At 47.8% G+C, this 17,828-nt stretch overlaps 1 protein-coding gene across 4 annotated transcripts in view; it reads right to left on the bottom strand.

Annotated features, from left to right (window-relative positions):
- The window catches only part of LOC138292875 (cAMP-dependent protein kinase catalytic subunit alpha), a 731,647-nt gene that overhangs the window by 16,833 nt on the left and 696,986 nt on the right, over positions 1-17,828 (bottom strand). For all 4 annotated transcript variants that reach the window (XM_069231720.1, XM_069231721.1, XM_069231719.1 and 1 more), the window contains 2 exons: positions 4,632-4,754; positions 4,052-4,216 (listed from right to left, as the gene is read on the bottom strand). In XM_069231720.1, coding sequence (XP_069087821.1) covers positions 4,052-4,216; positions 4,632-4,754 — 288 coding nt within the window. The remainder of the gene's footprint in view (positions 1-4,051; positions 4,217-4,631; positions 4,755-17,828) is intronic.

Here is a 17,828-nt window from a genome sequence, read left to right as displayed (position 1 = left end):
ATGACCATCACCAAAAATAAAAAGTACCCGAGTGCTGTCTGTCTGGGTCTGGTTTCTGATCTGGGACGGACGTTCTGGTGTAATTCTTCAGAAATGACCTTGACACCCTATATTTAGTTATGATGAGGGATCTGTGCACAGAAGGAGGGTGAAGGTCTCAGAGGAACAAAGACAGGGACGTCCTTGCAAGCCTTATTAAGAAACTGTTACAGAAAGTGGGGGGAAACTCTGATTGAGTCAGGGTAAGGTATGACGGCTGGAACCAAGCGGACAAGTGCTGTGGTGTCAGTTTCTCCCAGCACCTTAGCACACCTTTTCCACTATACACTGAGCGTTCCCCCAGATTTGCTTTTCAATAATTTCCCCAGCACCTAACACCCCCTCAACTTCCCCCAAATTGCACAGGTACCATTGACACCAACGCAGCAAGTTATTGCCTTGGATAGGTCAAGCTGAGTGGATGAGAGGGGTGGAGGCCCAAGATTGTTATGCCCTTAACAGTGGGCTCAAGGAGGAGTGCTGTATCCCGCTAACTTAGGCAATAAATGTCCGACTTGACAGAGAAGGAAACAGAGAAACTTTCAGTATCATCTTACAAGTTGTTGGTTAACAGAGGTAACAAATGGCCAGAGCAGCATGACTCTAAGCCAGAAGGACAGAGGAACTCTCAACATGCTAGTTCCAAGACAGCAGGGTAAGGACCAAGGCAATTCCCAAGAACAAGCAGACCAAAGCAGAGCACAAGCAGAAAGGAAATTCAGTTCCAAGTCAAAAGGAAAAGGAAAAGGAAGGACAGGATTGTTCTTCCTAAGCCAAAAATGTCTAAGTATCATAAGGAGGGGTGAAGGCCTATTAACTTGCTGCAACCATTATAGCAAGAGCAGTGAGCATGGTTGAATGCACCTAAGAGGGCCCTGTTGCACTCAGTCAGGTAGCAATGGATATTTGAGAAGGGGTCCATGTGCCCCTAAGGACACCCATCCAAATACCATGGCTTTTGCGTTGGAGGCTAATATCAACTGTAGGAAGGTTCTTACCCAGAGAGATATAGGAGGTCAAAGAACTATTGTTGAGAAGAAGTAACTCAAACCAGAGATTTTCCCTGGAGCTAGTGGCACACGTTTGGAAGCCAGTTGGAGGGGACAAGGAGTTTCCCTCAGTGCTTGAGACAAGGTTAAAACAAAATTTAAAAAACCTACAGCAAGTAGGTCATGCCCAATGCAGGGGTGAGAGATGCAAGGTGCATGATGCCTCTTGCGCAAGGAGTTGATGTCAGGAACAGAAGCCTACATGGCCAGGACCACGTCAGCTCTGTTCATTAGAGTACAGGCTGCATTAAAGTGTCAGGAAGAGACCTGGTCCAGCTCTGATTTGCCTTGACCAGAGAAAGGAAATAAGCAGATCAGGGTGGACATCTACTGCCCCCTTTCCTGAGGGAGAGGAGGATGAGACACCTCTATGGCTCAGGTTTTTGATCTTGGCAAGAGCTGCAGGGTTTGTTAGCTGCTGGAGGACCTACCCAGGAGGAATTCAACAGACACAAGATCAGTGTCCTTTGCTTGAGGGCCTTCAGAATGAAGCTCAGGAACAGCTGAAAAATGGGGTGGTATGAAGACACTATGCTGGCTTGGACGATGTATTGCTTTATAGTGAGTCTGTGAATCCTGAGCCAGGAGCAAGCAAGAAGCTAACGGTTCCACGGATACACAGGAATTTCACATGATCACTGGTCCACAATGTGCCTTTAGAAGGATACTTGTGTAATAGAAAGAAACGCAGGATAAGCTGGACCCTCTGTTCTACTGGACAGGATTACGCATAAATAAAGAGCTGCTGTAGAACCTTTCCTACTTGCAAATTAATTGGTAAGTCTAGAGTTAAAACTAAGACACTGGTGCCACCATCAGTTGTGAGTATTCCGTTTGAGGAGGTGGGAATTAACATTGCGGGTCCATCTGACTCCCCTTTCTCCCAGCTTTATGCAACAAGTACATCCTGGTTGTGGCGGATCATGCCACCATGTATCTTATTGGATGCCCAAGTTTGTGCAGGAATGCAGTGAGCCAGAGGTGACCACTAAGTTGCAATTGGGAATGACTGAGCTTTTGTGTAGTCCTTAGAGCAGCCCAGTGGTGCTGGTGTCTAAACAAGGTTCTACAGACTTCTTTTATTTGAATTATAAGGCTCTCAATGAAGTCATTAAGGCAGATGCATACACAAGCACCAGAGAAGATGAACTTGTTGAACAAGTTGGATGCTGGCTACTGGAAATTTACTTTATCAGCTAACATCAAGAAGAAGACTGCATTCTCTAAGCTAGAGGGATTATACCAGTGTAAGGTAATTCCCTTTGACCTGAAGAATTCTCCTGCTACTTTCCAGCTCCTGGTCGACTACGCTGTGTCAATGCCAGAAGAGTTCACAGAGGCCTACTTAGCAGATATTGGGGTATTTAGCAATTCATGGGAAGACCACTTAAACCATCTAGAACAGATTTTGGTTAAAGTATAGGAGGTGAAACTGACTATCAAGTCAACCAAGTGCCTGGCAAGGCACTCTATTCCCTGTGCGAATGTCCAACTATGTGTAACTGGTATCCTAACCTTTACAGTTTGATCCTAGCACCACACTAATCTAATTGTGCTCTGGAAGGTCTAGGCACCCCCTCCACTACAAGAGGTCCTGGACTGATCCTGTGACCTGGTGGGGTGCGCACCAAGTGTGCACTCATTTGTGACACAGACCTACTGTCCCTGTCATGGGGATAGTATAAAGAGCAGAGGTGGCAGCACACTTTATTAGGATCAACAGTGTTCCCTGACCTTTGTAACTGGGCCACTGGAGTGAAGGTCACCCAATCCAATGATGTAAAGTTCTGCTTCTATGCACTCGCTCAGTTCCTTGTGCCAACACAGTGCATTTCCCACCCGCCCCAGATTCTCCCTTCAGTTCCTGGCTGGAAAAGCAACCCTGTAATCCCAAGATTGCTGAAGACCTGGTCTTGGCTCTAAATAAGTGGTTACCACAGACCCACTCAGGCTGCACCTTCAGATGTGCTGTAGGTCAATGCGGGGCAACAGCTACCAAAGTGCCGAAATCCCAGTCGGGGGCTACACCTGCTGCCCAGTCATTAGTGAAGCTAGTGTCTTAACCAGTGAGGTGTTTGTTAATGAGGATGTCATAGGTGAGCATGTAGTGGTCGTAAATGTTGTTTCTTTCTTCATCAACAATGACCTTACGTTGAGGCTGGTTCAGAATCACTGACAAAACCACTAAGGAGATAGATTTTCCTGTCATACTGGGCACAGGGTGCTCTGAAACATTTTTCAATGCCTTGTCAAAGGAGCATTTGATTTTCTTCCTTTTGAGATACTGAGGCTTTTTTGTTGGAGGTGCCTAGAGGAGACCTGTGCACAGAATCATTGAGTGACACAGAATCATCGAGTGAAGAGGGAGCATTTCAGTTAGAGGGGAATTTTTCTCTCTCTATAAGAAGTACAAGGCAAGTCTTCTTTCTTGATCTTGAGGGTCGCTGTAGGAAAAGTCTGACAAATGTCACAGCGAGAAGCTTTACATTTGGGGTACAAGCAAAATAGACAGACTGTAGAGGCAGAACCCATTAAAATGAAGTTTCTGCAGTAGAGGGTTTTAAAAAGACAGGCCAGACAGGATTTCCTTTTGACTAATCTGTAGTAGAAAATCTTGAGCTATGTTGAACTGCAGGTGGAGCAAAGCTCAAAGACTTAGCTTTTCATTGGCTAAAAAGCAAACTAAGCAATATGTATACTACATGAATTCCAATACTGCTAAAATAACATATCAAGAGGGTGTTTCAAAATCAATGACAAAATAATCCAAGCCTGTGAATCTATGAAAGATTCAATGTTTGACAACAAAGCTTAGGTCTACCTTTTAATTAAAGAAGGAAATGTATAACATAGATAAATCGATCCTCATTGTCAGAAAGGAGGCTTTCTTGCTGACGTGGTGAGGCAAGTCCCTGCTGCAAATAAACCTTTCCAGATTTCCAACCATGCGTGTTGCAGCATACCTTCCTCTGATAGATGGCGATCCAGTCAGTTGTGGCAAACCACTTGTGGTTCTTGATGTCAGTGACCCCATTCTTGAGGTTACCAAAGCGCTTGGTTAGGTCAACTTGCAGCAGATTGCGCAGAAGATCCTTCAGGTCAGAGCTGAAGTGGGATGGGAACCGAACCTGGGTGCAAAATAAATTAAAACTTGATTACCAAACATGCACATTAACAACCCTTGAGAACAAGTCACAGCTTGAAAAGATACTCCTACTAACCATAAAGCAGCTTAGGAGGGAGAGTCTTGGGAAAGGACTGCTAAAAGTTGTGTTTTGGTAGGATTTAACAGCCTGAAAAGTGTCTTTCTATGAAATATGCTTATATGTGAGCGAGAGAAAGAAAGAGAGAGACAGAGGCCAATGGAAAGAGAAGAAGGAGGGACAGAAAGAGGCTTAGATAAAGATGGGTTAGTCACTTTTGGGCTCAATACAGAAGGCAAATCTATCTTTAAGCTGTGTAGAATTCAAACCTACATGCAAGATTCTTCCATTGTTTGTCACAGTGAAGTCCACCCGCAGATTTTCCATTATATAGCCTCACCTTTCCAGACACAATCTTCTCATAGATCTGAATTGGTTGATCAGCAAAGAAAGGGGGGTAGCCAGCAGCCATCTCGTATACCAGCACTCCGAGGGCCCACCAGTCTACTGCTTTGTTATAACCCTGCAATAATAAACAGCTTTAAATTAGGGATTTAGGTCACACTAGTAGGGTATATGAAGACATCAGGGAGAGAGATGGTGAAGATTTAGATATGCCTGGAGCTTGGAAGAGAATCTGAGCTACCAGGGAGGTGGGGCGGATTCTGAGAAAATGGAAGAGATGAGGATGAATATCCCTATAAACAAGGGCAGGCTGGTGGGTAGATGGCTGAAGATTAAGATTTCAATCTACTAGATAAACTGGGATTCAGAAGTACTGTGTGTGGATCCTAATTCTCATGGAATGTGGCCAGCCAGTAGGAGGATGCAAGGTTTATGGTATCTGGATGAGCAGGAGGTTGTGGATTTCATTGTCATGAGAGCTATTTTTAGATACTACAGGTGGGTAGACGGGTTGATATATTTCAATGTACTGTAGGAAAATCGGTGGATAGGTGGTTGTTGATTTCAATGTAACCGTCATAGAGTGGGTACAAATTTCAATGTATCATAAACTTAGGGATTACAATGCCTGGGTATAGGTGGGTCAGAAATTCCAATTTAACTGGTGGGGTGGTGGTGGAAAGAGGTAGATTCCAATATACCTGGGTATGTGGGAATGTGGAGACATACGTTTTGAAGGAAAAGAGGTGGTGGGATAGATGAGTTGATTCAGATGTACCACATCACTAAAAGTGTGGAATGACATCCCACTCTACATTAGAACCTCTGCCTAGTACCCTGCAGGGCTAGGCACACACATCTGCTCAGCACCAGGATACCCTCAATGGTGATAATGTGCTTAACGAATAAGTTACTTACCTTCGGTAACACTTTTTCTGGTGGATACAGTAACTACCTGTGGATTCCTCACCAAAAGAATTCTCCCCCTTGTGCCAGCCTCAACGGAAATTTCTTCTAGCTCTGCACGTCGACGATGACGTCACAATCGCCCGACTCCACGCGACGCCACATGACGTCATCCAGGCAATAAGAAGCCCTCGTCGACGTGCAGATGTCAGTTATCACCATTTTTTGCGTGCCATAAAGGCGAACAGGTTAAACCTAAATAGTACACATTCATCCAGAATAAATGAAATTGAAAATATTTAATATAAAACTCAATAAAAATCACAGTTATGCGTGCTCAATCCGGGACAGAACTAAATATATATATATGTACCATTCCAGTCCAAAAATGTATTTTCCACTATCTTAAATTGCAAAGGAAAAGTATATACAAAGAATACAACCATATGCATGTGAAAGCTATATACATATAAATATATATAGTCCAAGGATGCGCACCCAAAGAGATCCTGGTTTGACCATTCAGGCAACGGGGAGGTGGGTGGGACCGTGAGGAATCCACAGGTAGTTACTGTATCCACCAGAAAAAGCGTTACCGAAGGTAAGTAACTTATTCTTCTGATGGATACACCTACCTGTGGATTCCTCACCAAAAGAATAGAGTCCCCAAGCAGTATAACCTCCGGTGGTGGGTGCCCAAATGGTCAAACCAAGAAATCTTGCAGCACCGAGCGAGCAAAATGGCCATCCCTCCTGACCTCAGAGTCCAAACAGTAATGCTTGGCAAAAGTATGGAGGGATGCACAGGTCGCTGCCCTGCAGATGTCAGCCACAGGAACACCTCTAGCCAAAGCCGATGAAGCCGCTTTGGCCCTGGTAGAATGGGCACGAAGCCCCACAGGTGGATCTCTCTTCGCCAAAGAATAGCAGATCTTAATACATAGAATGACCCACCTGGATAGCGTTCTCTTGAGGACCGCTCTACCTTTCCTCTTCCCCACGTATCCAACGAAGAGCTGTTCATCCTGTCTGAACTCTTTCATCCTGGCGACGTAGAAGCTCAGTGCTCTTCGTGGATCCAGCCGATGGAGCCTCTCTTCCTCCTTGTATGGGTGAGGTGGAGGGTAAAAGGAAGAGAGAGAAATTGACTGCCCCAGGTGAAAGGGTGTAACAACCTTCGGTAGGAAAGCCGCCTTGGTCCTCAACACCACTTTGTCCTTGAAGAAGGAAAGGAATGGGGATTCTACAGTTAGAGCCTGAAGCTCACTAACCCTTCTGGCAGATGTTATTGGCACCAGGAAAACAGTTTTAAATACTAGGAACCGTAAAGAACAAGAGTGCATGGGTTCAAACGGGGCCCCCATAAGAAAAGTTAAAACTAAGTTAAGGTCCCACATAACGAATTGCGTGGGCAGATACTTATTAGTGAGTCCCTTTAGAAACTTTAAAACAATTGGTGACTTAAAGAAGGATGGTTGATCAGGAAGGCACAGAAAAGCAGATAGCGCAGACAGATAACCCTTAACAGTGGCAACTGAAAAACCTTTCTGTGCTAAATAGAGTGCAAATGACAAAATGTCAGATAAACCAGCTTTTAAAGGATCTAAACTATTCTCTCCACACCAGCTTGTAAACTTAGCCCAACGATTTGCATAGATTGACTTGGTGGAGTGTTGTCTGGCCGATAGAATAACTTCCACCCCATCTGAATGGAGAGAAAAGGATCTCAGATTGCCCCGTTCAATCTCCAGGCATGAAGATGCAGGCTCTGGAGGTGGGGGTGTAGAATCTGCCCCTGCGACTGCGAGAGGAGGTCCACCCTGCAAGGGAGACGGAGCGGAGGGCACTGAGAGAGTTGGAGTAGGTCCGAATACCACACCCTTCTCAGCCAATCCGGAGCTATTAAGATGACTTGAGCCCGGTCTTGGCGGATCTTCCTGAGAACTCGAGGAATCAAGGGTATGGGGGAAACGCGTAAAGCAACTGACCCTTCCAGGTCATCTGAAACGCGTCCCCCAAAGCTCCTTGCACCGGATACTGGAGGCTGCAAAACAGCAGGCACTGCGCATTCTCTTGAGTTGCAAACAGATCTACTTGTGGATAACCCCACATCTGGAAGATATGCAGAACTAGATCTGGATGAAGACGCCACTCATGATCGACCGAGCTGCGTCGACTGAGAATGTCTGCACACACATTCATGACTCCGGCCAAATGATGTGCAATCAAGCAGATCTTGTGGTCCTGAAGCCAGGACCAGAGTCGAAGAGCTTCTCTGCAGAGAAGATACGACCCCACTCCTCCCCGTTTGTTTATATACCACATTGTGGTCGTGTTGTCTGTTAGAACCTGGACTGACTGACCGCGAATGGAAGGGAGGAAGGCCTTGAGAGCCAGCAGTACTGCCCGCAATTCTAACAGATTGATGTGTAATTTCTGTTCTACTGGAGACCAACGGCCTTTGATCTCCAGGTCCCCCAGATGAGCTCCCCACCCTAAAGTGGAAGCATCCGTTACCACTGAGGCCACTGGTGGGGGTAGCGAGAACAGCCTTCCTTGAGACAGGTTGTCGACCGCTGCCCACCATTGAAGATCCACTGCAGTGTCTCTGGAGATCTTTATCGAGTCTTCGAGATCCCCTTTGTGTTGAAACCACTGCCTGCGGATGCACCACTGGAGAGCCCTCATGTGCCAGCGTGCATGAGTGACCAACAGTATGCAAGAAGAAAATAGACCGAGCAGACGAAGGACTTTGAGGATTGGAACCACCGCTCCATTTAGAAACATCGGAACCAAAGCCTGTATGTCCTGAACCCGCTGTGGTGGAGGAAAGGCCCGATTCAATGTCGTGTCCAATACTGCCCCTATGAACAGGAGGCGTTGAGAGGGCTCCAGGTGAGATTTGGGTACATTGACTGAAAACCCCAGGTCGTACAACAATTGAGTCGTCGACTGGAGATGGCACCGCACGAGCCCTGGAGTATTGGCTTTGATCAACCAATCGTCCAGATAGGGAAACACAGCGATCCCCTTTCTTCTGCCGCTACCACCGCCATCACCTTCGTGAAGACTCGAGGTGCTGAAGTAAGACCAAACGGGAGGACCGCAAACTGATAATGTTGTGATCCCACCACAAAACGGAGATACTTACTGTGCGATTTGAGGATCGGAATATGAAAGTACGCGTCCTGCAAATCGACAGACACCATCCAGTCTCCTTCGTTCAACGCCAAAAGAAACTGTGAAAGGGTCAGCATTTTGAACTTTTCCTGTTTGAGGAACCAATTCAAAATCCTCAAGTCTAAAATCGGTCTCAGCCACCTATCCTTTTTGGGAATCAGAAAGTATCTTGAATAGCACCCCTGACCCCTCTCTTGCTCGGGAACCAACTCTATTGCACCTTTTTGTAATAGGGATAATACCTCCTGCTGTAACAGGAGAAGATGGTCTTCCGAACAGAAGGATGGGCGGGGCGGGAGGGTGGGAGGAAATTCCTGAAAAGGAAGAACATACCCCTTCTTCACAATGTCGATGACCCAGGAGTCTGATGTTATGACCTCCCACATTGGAAGAAAAAGGGTAAGTCTCCCCCCTACTGGCCTCCCGAGGAAGAGGAAGAGGCAGAGTGCTGCAAGGTGGCTCCTCTCGTACGGACTCTGCCCCTGCAGGATCTGTAAGGCAGGGTAGACGCATTTTGTTGTGGTCCTTGCAGTCTTCCTCGAAAGGAACCACAACCAAATCCTTTAAATCTCCGAAAGCCTCTAAAGGCGGATGAGGCCGACCACTGGAGTCCCAAGGATCTAGCTGTCGCTCTGCTCTCTTTAAAGCGTTCTAAGGCAGAGTCAGCTTTAGAACCGAAGAGCTTTTCCCCATCAAACGGGAGATCAAGGAGCGTAGCCTGGACGTCCGTCGAGAAGCCAGATGATCTAAGCCAAGACTGCCTTCTAGAGACTATGGTCGTGCCCATAGCCCTAGCCACCGAGTCCGAAGTGTCCAAACCAGACTGGATCACTTGCGTCGCAGCCGCTTGAGCATCCGAAAAGAGTTGCAGCATCTCCTGTGACACATTAGGATGGCCCTTTGCCTCTTCCATAAGGGCATGTATGTAACGTCCCAGTATACCTGTGGCGTTAGAAGATTTCAGGGCCATACTGCACGATGAAAATGTCTTTTTAGCAGTATGGTCCATCTTTTTCGACTCTCTACCAGCAGGAACCCCAGGAAACGAGCCAGGAGAGGATCTGGAGGAACATGAAGCTTGGACCACAAGGCTCTCAGGAGTTGGTTGCCTGGAGAGAAACACCGGATCCCCAGGCGCCGTCCTGTAACGCAGAGCCACCGCTCTGTTGACTGCAGCGGTGGATACAGGCTTCATCCAAATATCCTTTACAGGGTCCAGCAGAGCCTCATTAAATGGAAGAAGAGGCTCAGCAGAAGCAGATGTTGGATGGAGGACCTCAGTCAATAAATTTCTCTTAACCTCCGCGGTGGGAAGAGTAACATCCAAAAAGTCTGCAGCTTTACGAATGACCTTATGGAACGTAGCTGCCTCCTCTGTGATCTCTCCAGGAGAAGCTAGATCCCACTCCGGGGTAGTGTCAAGGCCACTAGCTGAGTCTAGACCCTGGAAATCACCTGAGGGCTCAACAACTTCTCCTTCCTCCAGGTGTTGCCCCGCGTACTCCTCTTCTTCCAAGAGACGGAGGGCCAGACGCCTTGATCTAAGTCTGGACTCCAAGCCTGGAGTCGACAAGGCGTCAACCGACGCCGAAGACCTCCATCGGCGCCGAGGATCAGATTCGTCAGAAGCCGGTGGCTCCGGCTCCACAGCGATCTTGGACGTTGATGGGATCCGAGGCGAATCCACCGGCGCCGTAACAGGTGCAGCCATGCTGGCCGACGTCGTAGGCATCGGTGCGCTTCAGAAGCAGTAGACATAAACGGGGTGAATAGCGCTGACTTGAAAGACGCCGGAACACCCAAATCGTAGGCCAAAGGACCAGACGGACCTGCGTGACTTCCACCCGGCGCCATGGAAGCAAAGATGTTAAACATAGCATTCAAAAACGCTGCAGGATCCGATCCAGGAGTCGGATAAGCCGGGTAGTGTTGTTGCTGCACCGGCGCCGGCAAAGCTGCCGAAGAGGGTCCGGGTAACTCCTGGCCAGGAGAACCTTCAGGCCTCTGGAGAGGCTCGACCTCAAAGACCGACCCGGGTGACGTCGGAGGAGGAGGGGTGACGGTCGGGCTTATCTCCCACGTCGGAAGACGCCGAGTCGACGGAGAAGCCGATCTAGACCTGGAGCGTCCCTTGCTCGATCAGCGCCGAGATCCATGACGGCGCCAAGAGCCACTATGATGGTGGCGAGACCTCGAGTATCTCGACGAAGACTCACTCCTATAACGCCTCTCTTTCTTCTTCTTGGACCGAGCCAAGAATAACTTTGCCTCTCTTTCTTTGAGCGCCTTAGGGTTCATGCGCTGGCACGTACCGCACGCCTCGACCTCATGATCTGAACTAAGGCACCAGAGGCAGTTATCGTGGGGGTCGGTAACCGACATCCGACCCCCGCAATGGTTACAAGGTTTAAAGCCGGATTTTCTAGGCTGCGACATCGTAACCGTCAGTTGGTAACAGTAGCTCCCTGTGAGCCTCGAAGAAACAACCGTTATTCGGGCACAGAAAAAAGGGAACTGACGTCTGCACGTCGACGAGGGCTTCTTATTGCCTGGATGAAGTCATGTGGCGTCACGTGGAGTCGGGCGATTGTGACGTCATCGTCGACGTGCAGAGCTAGAAGAAATTTCCGTCAAGGCTGGCGCGAGGGGGAGAATTCTTTTGGTGAGGAATCCACAGGTAGGTGTATCCATCAGAAGAGCAAGTTACTTACCTTCGGTAACACATTATCTGTTGGAAACTATATCTAGCTGCAGATTCCTTACCTTTGAATTTCTCAGGCATCAGACTGAATCTGGGAGCTTTGGCGTGAGCACTACCTGTGTGCTGCTGAGTGGCTTCGTTCAGTTCCGCGCGGCTTCTTCAGTATAACTGGCGCCGGAAGCGACATCTCAGTCAACTGGTCCACCCAGCCACATGGAAATCAGTTACTTTTCACGTCTTTCCACGTCAGGAGTGCAGAGCCAAGAGGTGAACGGACAAGTGTGTATCCAAACTAGGGCCTTGAAAGGGATCAACCTTAATCCTAGAAATCTGTCTGCAGAGCGGGGAGACATGGGTGGGTGTAAGGGATCTGCAGCTAGATATAGTCTCTACTAGATAATGTGTTACCCAAAGTAAGTAACTTATTCATCTGAGAGAGACTTCCGGCTGCATATTCCTTACCTTTGAATAGATACCTTAAGAATACTATCCTGGCGTTGGGCTGTGGACAAATTTAACTAGAATAAAAAGTCCTGCAGGACTGAACAGGCGAAATGCCAGTCTCTGCGGACCTGACTGTCCAGGAAGTAGTGGTTGGCAAATGTGTGCAGGGATACCCACATTGCTGCTTGACAGATATCCAGGCCAGGGACTCCACAAGTTAATGCCATGACTGTAGATTTCCCTGCGCTGGAACATTCCCCATGAAGAGTTGGTCGTCCACCCAGAACTCTTTTGTGCAGTTAAGGCAGAACAACAGCCTTTTTGGGTTTAAATGGTGGATTGTTCCTCTTCTTTAGAGAGATGTTCAGGAGCGTAAAACGTGGGCAGGGTGACAGTCGGTCCAGATGGAATGGGGTCAACACTTTCGGGAGGAAATAGGCCTGTGCGAGAAGCACCACCTTGTCAGGAAACACTGTGAGGTTTGGAGGTTTGGATGACCAGGACTGCAACTCATTCACCTTCTGGGCAGATTTTATAACCACTAGGAAGGCTGTCTTGATGGCAAGTAGCCAGAGGGGACAATTGTGCAGCGGTTCACAGGGATCAAACAAAAGGTACGTGAGAACTAAGTTTAGATTTCACTGAGGAATGATAAAGGGTGAAGGGGGACACATAAGTACAAGCCCTTCGAGAAACCTATTTACAATAAGGGACTTAAATAAAGGCGGTTGGTCAGTATTGGAGGCGGCACGTTCTGGTCGGGTGAGTCAAGGCCCTAGCCAAGCAAAATCAACCACTCCTGTCAGGGGTGGGCGATTACACTCACTGTATAACCTGCGCTCACCCTTGGGTAGCTCGGCACAGAGGAGTCAGGCTTATCAAAGGGGCAATATGTAAAGCATTGGCACTGCACTAACACACCACAAATACACTGAGTGCCACAAAAGAGACTTCACACGAGGTGTATGTAAATAAAGCTTGTATTCAAGGAGAAACATTAATTAACCTCTTAGGTGCGGGCGTCGGCCACTGGCCGACGCCCACACACCCTCCCTGGTGCGGGTCACGACCAGTGGCCGACACCAGGAAGGGTATTAATAAATCCTCGGGTGCGTCGCACCCGAGGATTTATTATTTTTTTTAATCTCCCCCGGGAGACACGGAAGCTTCGGTGTCTCACCCCGCCCCTTTGTGACGTTTCAAAGGTGTTTTCCCCATCAAAGCAGGAAGCAGCCTTGCGGCCGCTTCCTGCTTTGATGGGGAAAACGGCCTTTCCCACGTTCGGGAAGGCCTCGTAAGAAAGGGGAGAGTCTCCCCTTTCTTACGAGGCCTTCCTGAAAGTGTTTCCTGCCCCCCGGTCGCAGCTGTGCTGCGATCGGGGGCCAGAAAACACCTTCAGGTTTCCTGGCCCCCCGATTGCAGCACAGCTGCGATCGGGGGGCCAGGAAACACTTTGAAAAGGCCTTGTAAGAAAGGGGAGACTCTCCCCTTTCTTACGAGGCCTTCTGAAAGTGTTTCCTGGCCCCCGATCGCAGCACAGCTGCGATCGGGGGCCAGGAAACACCACTAGACACCAGGGATTTCACTTTGGGGGGCGGCCCCCCCGGAAAACGGGCCGCCGCCCCCCCGGCATAATTTTTCTAAAAAAAAAAAAAAGGTAGGTGCCCCCTGGGGGGGGGGGGGGCGCGATCGCCCCCCCCCAAGGGGATTTTTTTTTTCTTCAAAAAAAAAAGAAAAAAACATATAAAATAAAATGACAGGGGGTCGCCCGTGGGCAGGGTGACCCCCTGTGGGGGCAATATTTTTTTTTAGATGTTGTAGGGTTTCCCTGGGGGCCATTTTGGCCCCCAAGGAAACCATACAACAACTAAAAAAAAATAGATGTAGATATAGATCTATATATATCTATGTAGATAGATATATCTAGGTACATGGATATATCTATAGATATATCTATGTAGATAGATATATATATATATAGAGGTAGATCTATATCAATCAAAGAGATTTATAAAGCGCGCTACTCACCCGTGAGGGTCTCAAGGCGCTGGGGGGGGGGTGACGGGGGGAGGGAAAGGGGCTGGGAGGTTCAATGTTCGAAAAGCCAGGTTTTGAGGCCCTTCCTGAAAAGAAGTAGGTTTTGGGTCTTGCGAAGGTGGGTTGTGAGGGCGTTCCAGGTTTTGGGTGCAAGGTAGGAGAAGGATCTGCCCCCGGTGTTGGTGTGTTTGATGCGGGGGACAGAGGCGAGAGAGAGGTCAGCTGAGCGGACGTTTCGTGTGGGGGTGTGGAAGGTGACTCTCGTTGAGGTAGGCAGGGCCTGTGTTGTGGAGTGATTTGTGTGCGAGGATGAGGATCTTGAAGGTGATCCTTTTGTCAATGGGGAGCCAGTGGAGGGATTTGAGGTGTGGAGAGATGTGTTCGTGTCGGCGGAGGTTGAGGATGAGTCGTGCTGCTGAGTTCTGGAAGCGTGTAGTTTGCGCTTGAGTTTTAGAGTGGTGCCGGCGTAGAGGGCGTTTCCGTAATCAAGCCTGCTGCTGATGAGTGCGTGAGTGACAGTTTTTCTGGTCTCTGTGGGGATCCATTTGAATGTTTTTCAGTATACGGAGTGTGTTGAAGCATGAGGAGGTAAGAGCGTTGATTTGTTGGGTCATCGAGAGGGAGGAGTCTAGGATGATGCTGAGGTTGCGTGCGTGGTTGGCGGGGGTGGGTGCAGGGCCTAGCGTGGTGGGCCACCATGAGGGGTCCCAGGTGTTTTTGTGTGGGCCAAAGAGGATTATTTTGGTTTTCCTTGAGTTGAGTTTCAGGTGGTTGGCTGTCTATATATATCACTTTTGTCAATATGTGTGTGGTTTCCCGGGGGGGAAAAGGCTCCGACTTGTCTAGTGGCAGTTTTAGTGCCATAAAGAAGCGCAGATGGTTTATATGCCTACTGCAAAGAGCAAATCTGTATTTTATGTAAATAGCTGAGTACATTAGTAAAGTCTATGGAGAGATGAAGGGCACTTTTGCTGGGTGGTAATGAGGGAATCCGAGGAGGAGGGAGTGGGAGCACCAATAATGATTGTTGGACTGGGCGCAGGAGGTGCTAAAGACTGTGACGAATGGTATGTGACAAGGTGTTTTTTGAGTGTCTTGAAAGTACGTGCTGATTGAGGGAAGAAGCGCAGGTAAGGTGGCCTCTACTGTTGCACGTATCTCACACACACCATCGATTTTGTGACTGTCTACGTAGGCTAGTGTTTTAGAGCAACAGTTTAGCCAATAGCAGAGATGGCATCTTGATGGATGACTGCTGCCTGCACTCGGGTTATAGAGGACCGCTCTGACATAGGATCTGAGACATCAGATACTGAGACAGCATCTGAGGGATAGGACAATGGCACAGACTCTGGGAGTGATTTTTCAGTCAGAGGAGTCCCATTCGATAACTCCTCTTCCAGTACATTATGAGGGAGGTGATGAGGACAGTCCTGCTGTCCCTTCGCAAGCTGTTCGTGCAACTGGGTAATAGTGGGTTAGGCCAACCCAGAGAGCAGGTGAATGCGGCGGCAAGCAGAGAGAGGATGCTCTCTTGGGAGCTCCCCAATTTAGTTCAGCCCCTAATTCCACCACCCAAATCATATTGTGGAGACATCAAAATTGTCTATGGCAAAACAAACTGGTTTTGTAAGGCAGGCACCTGTGTTTTTGGTCCTGGATTCGGCGGCCATATAGAGAAACACACTAAACCCAAACATTTCTGGAAACTAGACATTCGGGGGAGTCCACAGAGGTGTGACTTGTGTGGATTCCCCAAAGTTTTCTTACCCAGAATACCCTGCAAAGCTGAAATGTTGAAAAAAACTCAATTTTTCTCACATTTCTGTCATACAAACTACAGGAATATGCTGGGATCCACAACATTCATACCACCTAGTGACTCCTCACCTGTCCTGATAAAAACACTACCCCACTTGAGTGCCTACACCTAGTGCCTGTGTCAGGAATGGATCACCCCAGGGTCAACAGCTGCCTCACGTAAGGACCAACATTGACCGTTGTGTGATCTATTCCTGTCGCAGGCACCAGGCCTAACCACACAAGTGAGGTATCATATTTATCGGGAGACTTGGGGGAACGCTGAGTGGAAGGAAATTTGTGGCTCCTCTCAGATTCCAGAACTTTCTGTCACCGAAATGTGAGGAAAACGTGTTATTTTAGCCACATTTTGAGGTTTGCAAAGGATTCTGGGTAACAGAACCTGGTCCGAGCCCCACAAGTCACCTCATCTTGGATTCCCCTGGGTTTCTAGTTTTCAAAAATGTGCTGGTTTGCTAGGTTTCCCCAGGTGCCGGCTGAGCTAGAGGCCAAAATCCACAGGTAGGCACTGTTTTCTATGAAAAAATGTGATGTGTCCACGTTGTGTTTTGGGGCATTTCCTGTCGCGGGCGCTAGGCCTACCCACACAAGTGAGGTATCATTTTTATCAGGAGACGTGGGGGAACGCTGGGTGGAAGGAAATTTGTGGCTCCTCTCAGATTCCAGAACTTTCTGCCACAGAAATGTGAGGAACATGTGTTTTTTTAGCCACTTTTTGAGGTTTGCAAAGGATTCTGGGTAACAGAACCTGGTCCGAGCCCCGCAAGTCACCCCTCCTTGGATTCCCCTAGGTCTCTAGTTTTCAGAAATGCACAGGTTTGGTAGGTTTCCCTAGGTGCCGGCTGAGCTAGAGGCCAAAATCTACAGGTAGGCACTTTGCAAAAAACACCTCTGTTTTCTTCCAAAAATTTATGTGTGTCCACGTTGCGCTTTGGGGCGTTTCCTGTCGCAGGCGCTAGGCCTACCCACACAAGTGAGGTATCATTTTTATCGGGAGACTTGGGGGAACCCTGGGTGGAAGGAAATTTGTGGCGCCTCTCAGATTCCAGAACTTTCTGTCACCGAAATGTGAGGAAAACTTGTTTTTTTAGCCACTTTTTGAGGTTTGCAAAGGATTCTGGGTAACAGAACCTGGTCTGAGCCCCGCAAGTCACCCCTCCTTGGATTCCCCTAGGTCTCTAGTTTTCAGAAATGCACAGGTTTGGTAGGTTTCCCTAGGTGCCGGCTGAGCTAGAGGCCAAAATCTACAGGTAGGCACTTTGCAAAAAACACCTCTGTTTTCTTCCAAAAATTTGTATGTGTCCATGTTGTGTTTTGGGGCATTTCCTGTCGTGGGCACTAGGCCTACCCACACAAGTGAGGTATCATTTTTATCGGGAGACTTGGGGGAACATAGAATAGCAAAACAAGTGTTATTGCCCCTTATCTTTCTCTACATTTTTTCCTTCCAAATATAAGAGAGTGTGTAAAAAAGACGTCTATTTGAGAAATGCCCTGCAATTCACATGCTAGTATGGGCACCTCGGAATTCAGCGATGTGTAAATAACCACTGCTCCTCAAAACCTTATCTTGATCCCATTTTGGAAATGCAAAGGTTTTCTTGATACCTCTTTTTCACTCTTCATATTTAAGCAAATGAATTGCTGTATACCCAGGATAGAATGAAAACCAACTGCAGGGTGCAGCTCATTTATTGGCTCTGGGTACCTAGGGTTCTTGATGAACCTACAAACCCTTTATATCCCCGCAACCAGAAGAGTCCAGCAGACAAAACGGTATATTGCTTTCAGAAATCTGACATCGCAGGAAAAAGTTACAGAGTAAAACATAAAGAAAAATGGCTGTTGTTTTCAGCTCAATTTCAATATTCTTTTTATTTCAGCTGTTATTTTCTGTAGGAAAACCTTGTAGGATCTACACAAATGACCCCTTGCTGAATTCAGAATTTTGTCTAGTTTTCAGAAATGTTTAGCATTCCGGGATCCAGCATTGGTTTCACACCCATTCCTGTCACTAACTAGAAGGAGGCTGAAAGCACCAAAAATAGTAAAAATGGGGTATGTCCCAGTAAAATGCCAAATTTGTGTTGAAAAATGTGGTTT

Source organism: Pleurodeles waltl, chromosome 4_2 (genome assembly GCF_031143425.1).
Source record: "Pleurodeles waltl isolate 20211129_DDA chromosome 4_2, aPleWal1.hap1.20221129, whole genome shotgun sequence".
Lineage (NCBI taxonomy): Eukaryota > Metazoa > Chordata > Amphibia > Caudata > Salamandridae > Pleurodeles > Pleurodeles waltl.
The sequence above is the reverse complement of the archived record's forward strand: the minus strand, read 5'-3'. Positions and strand labels throughout refer to the sequence as shown.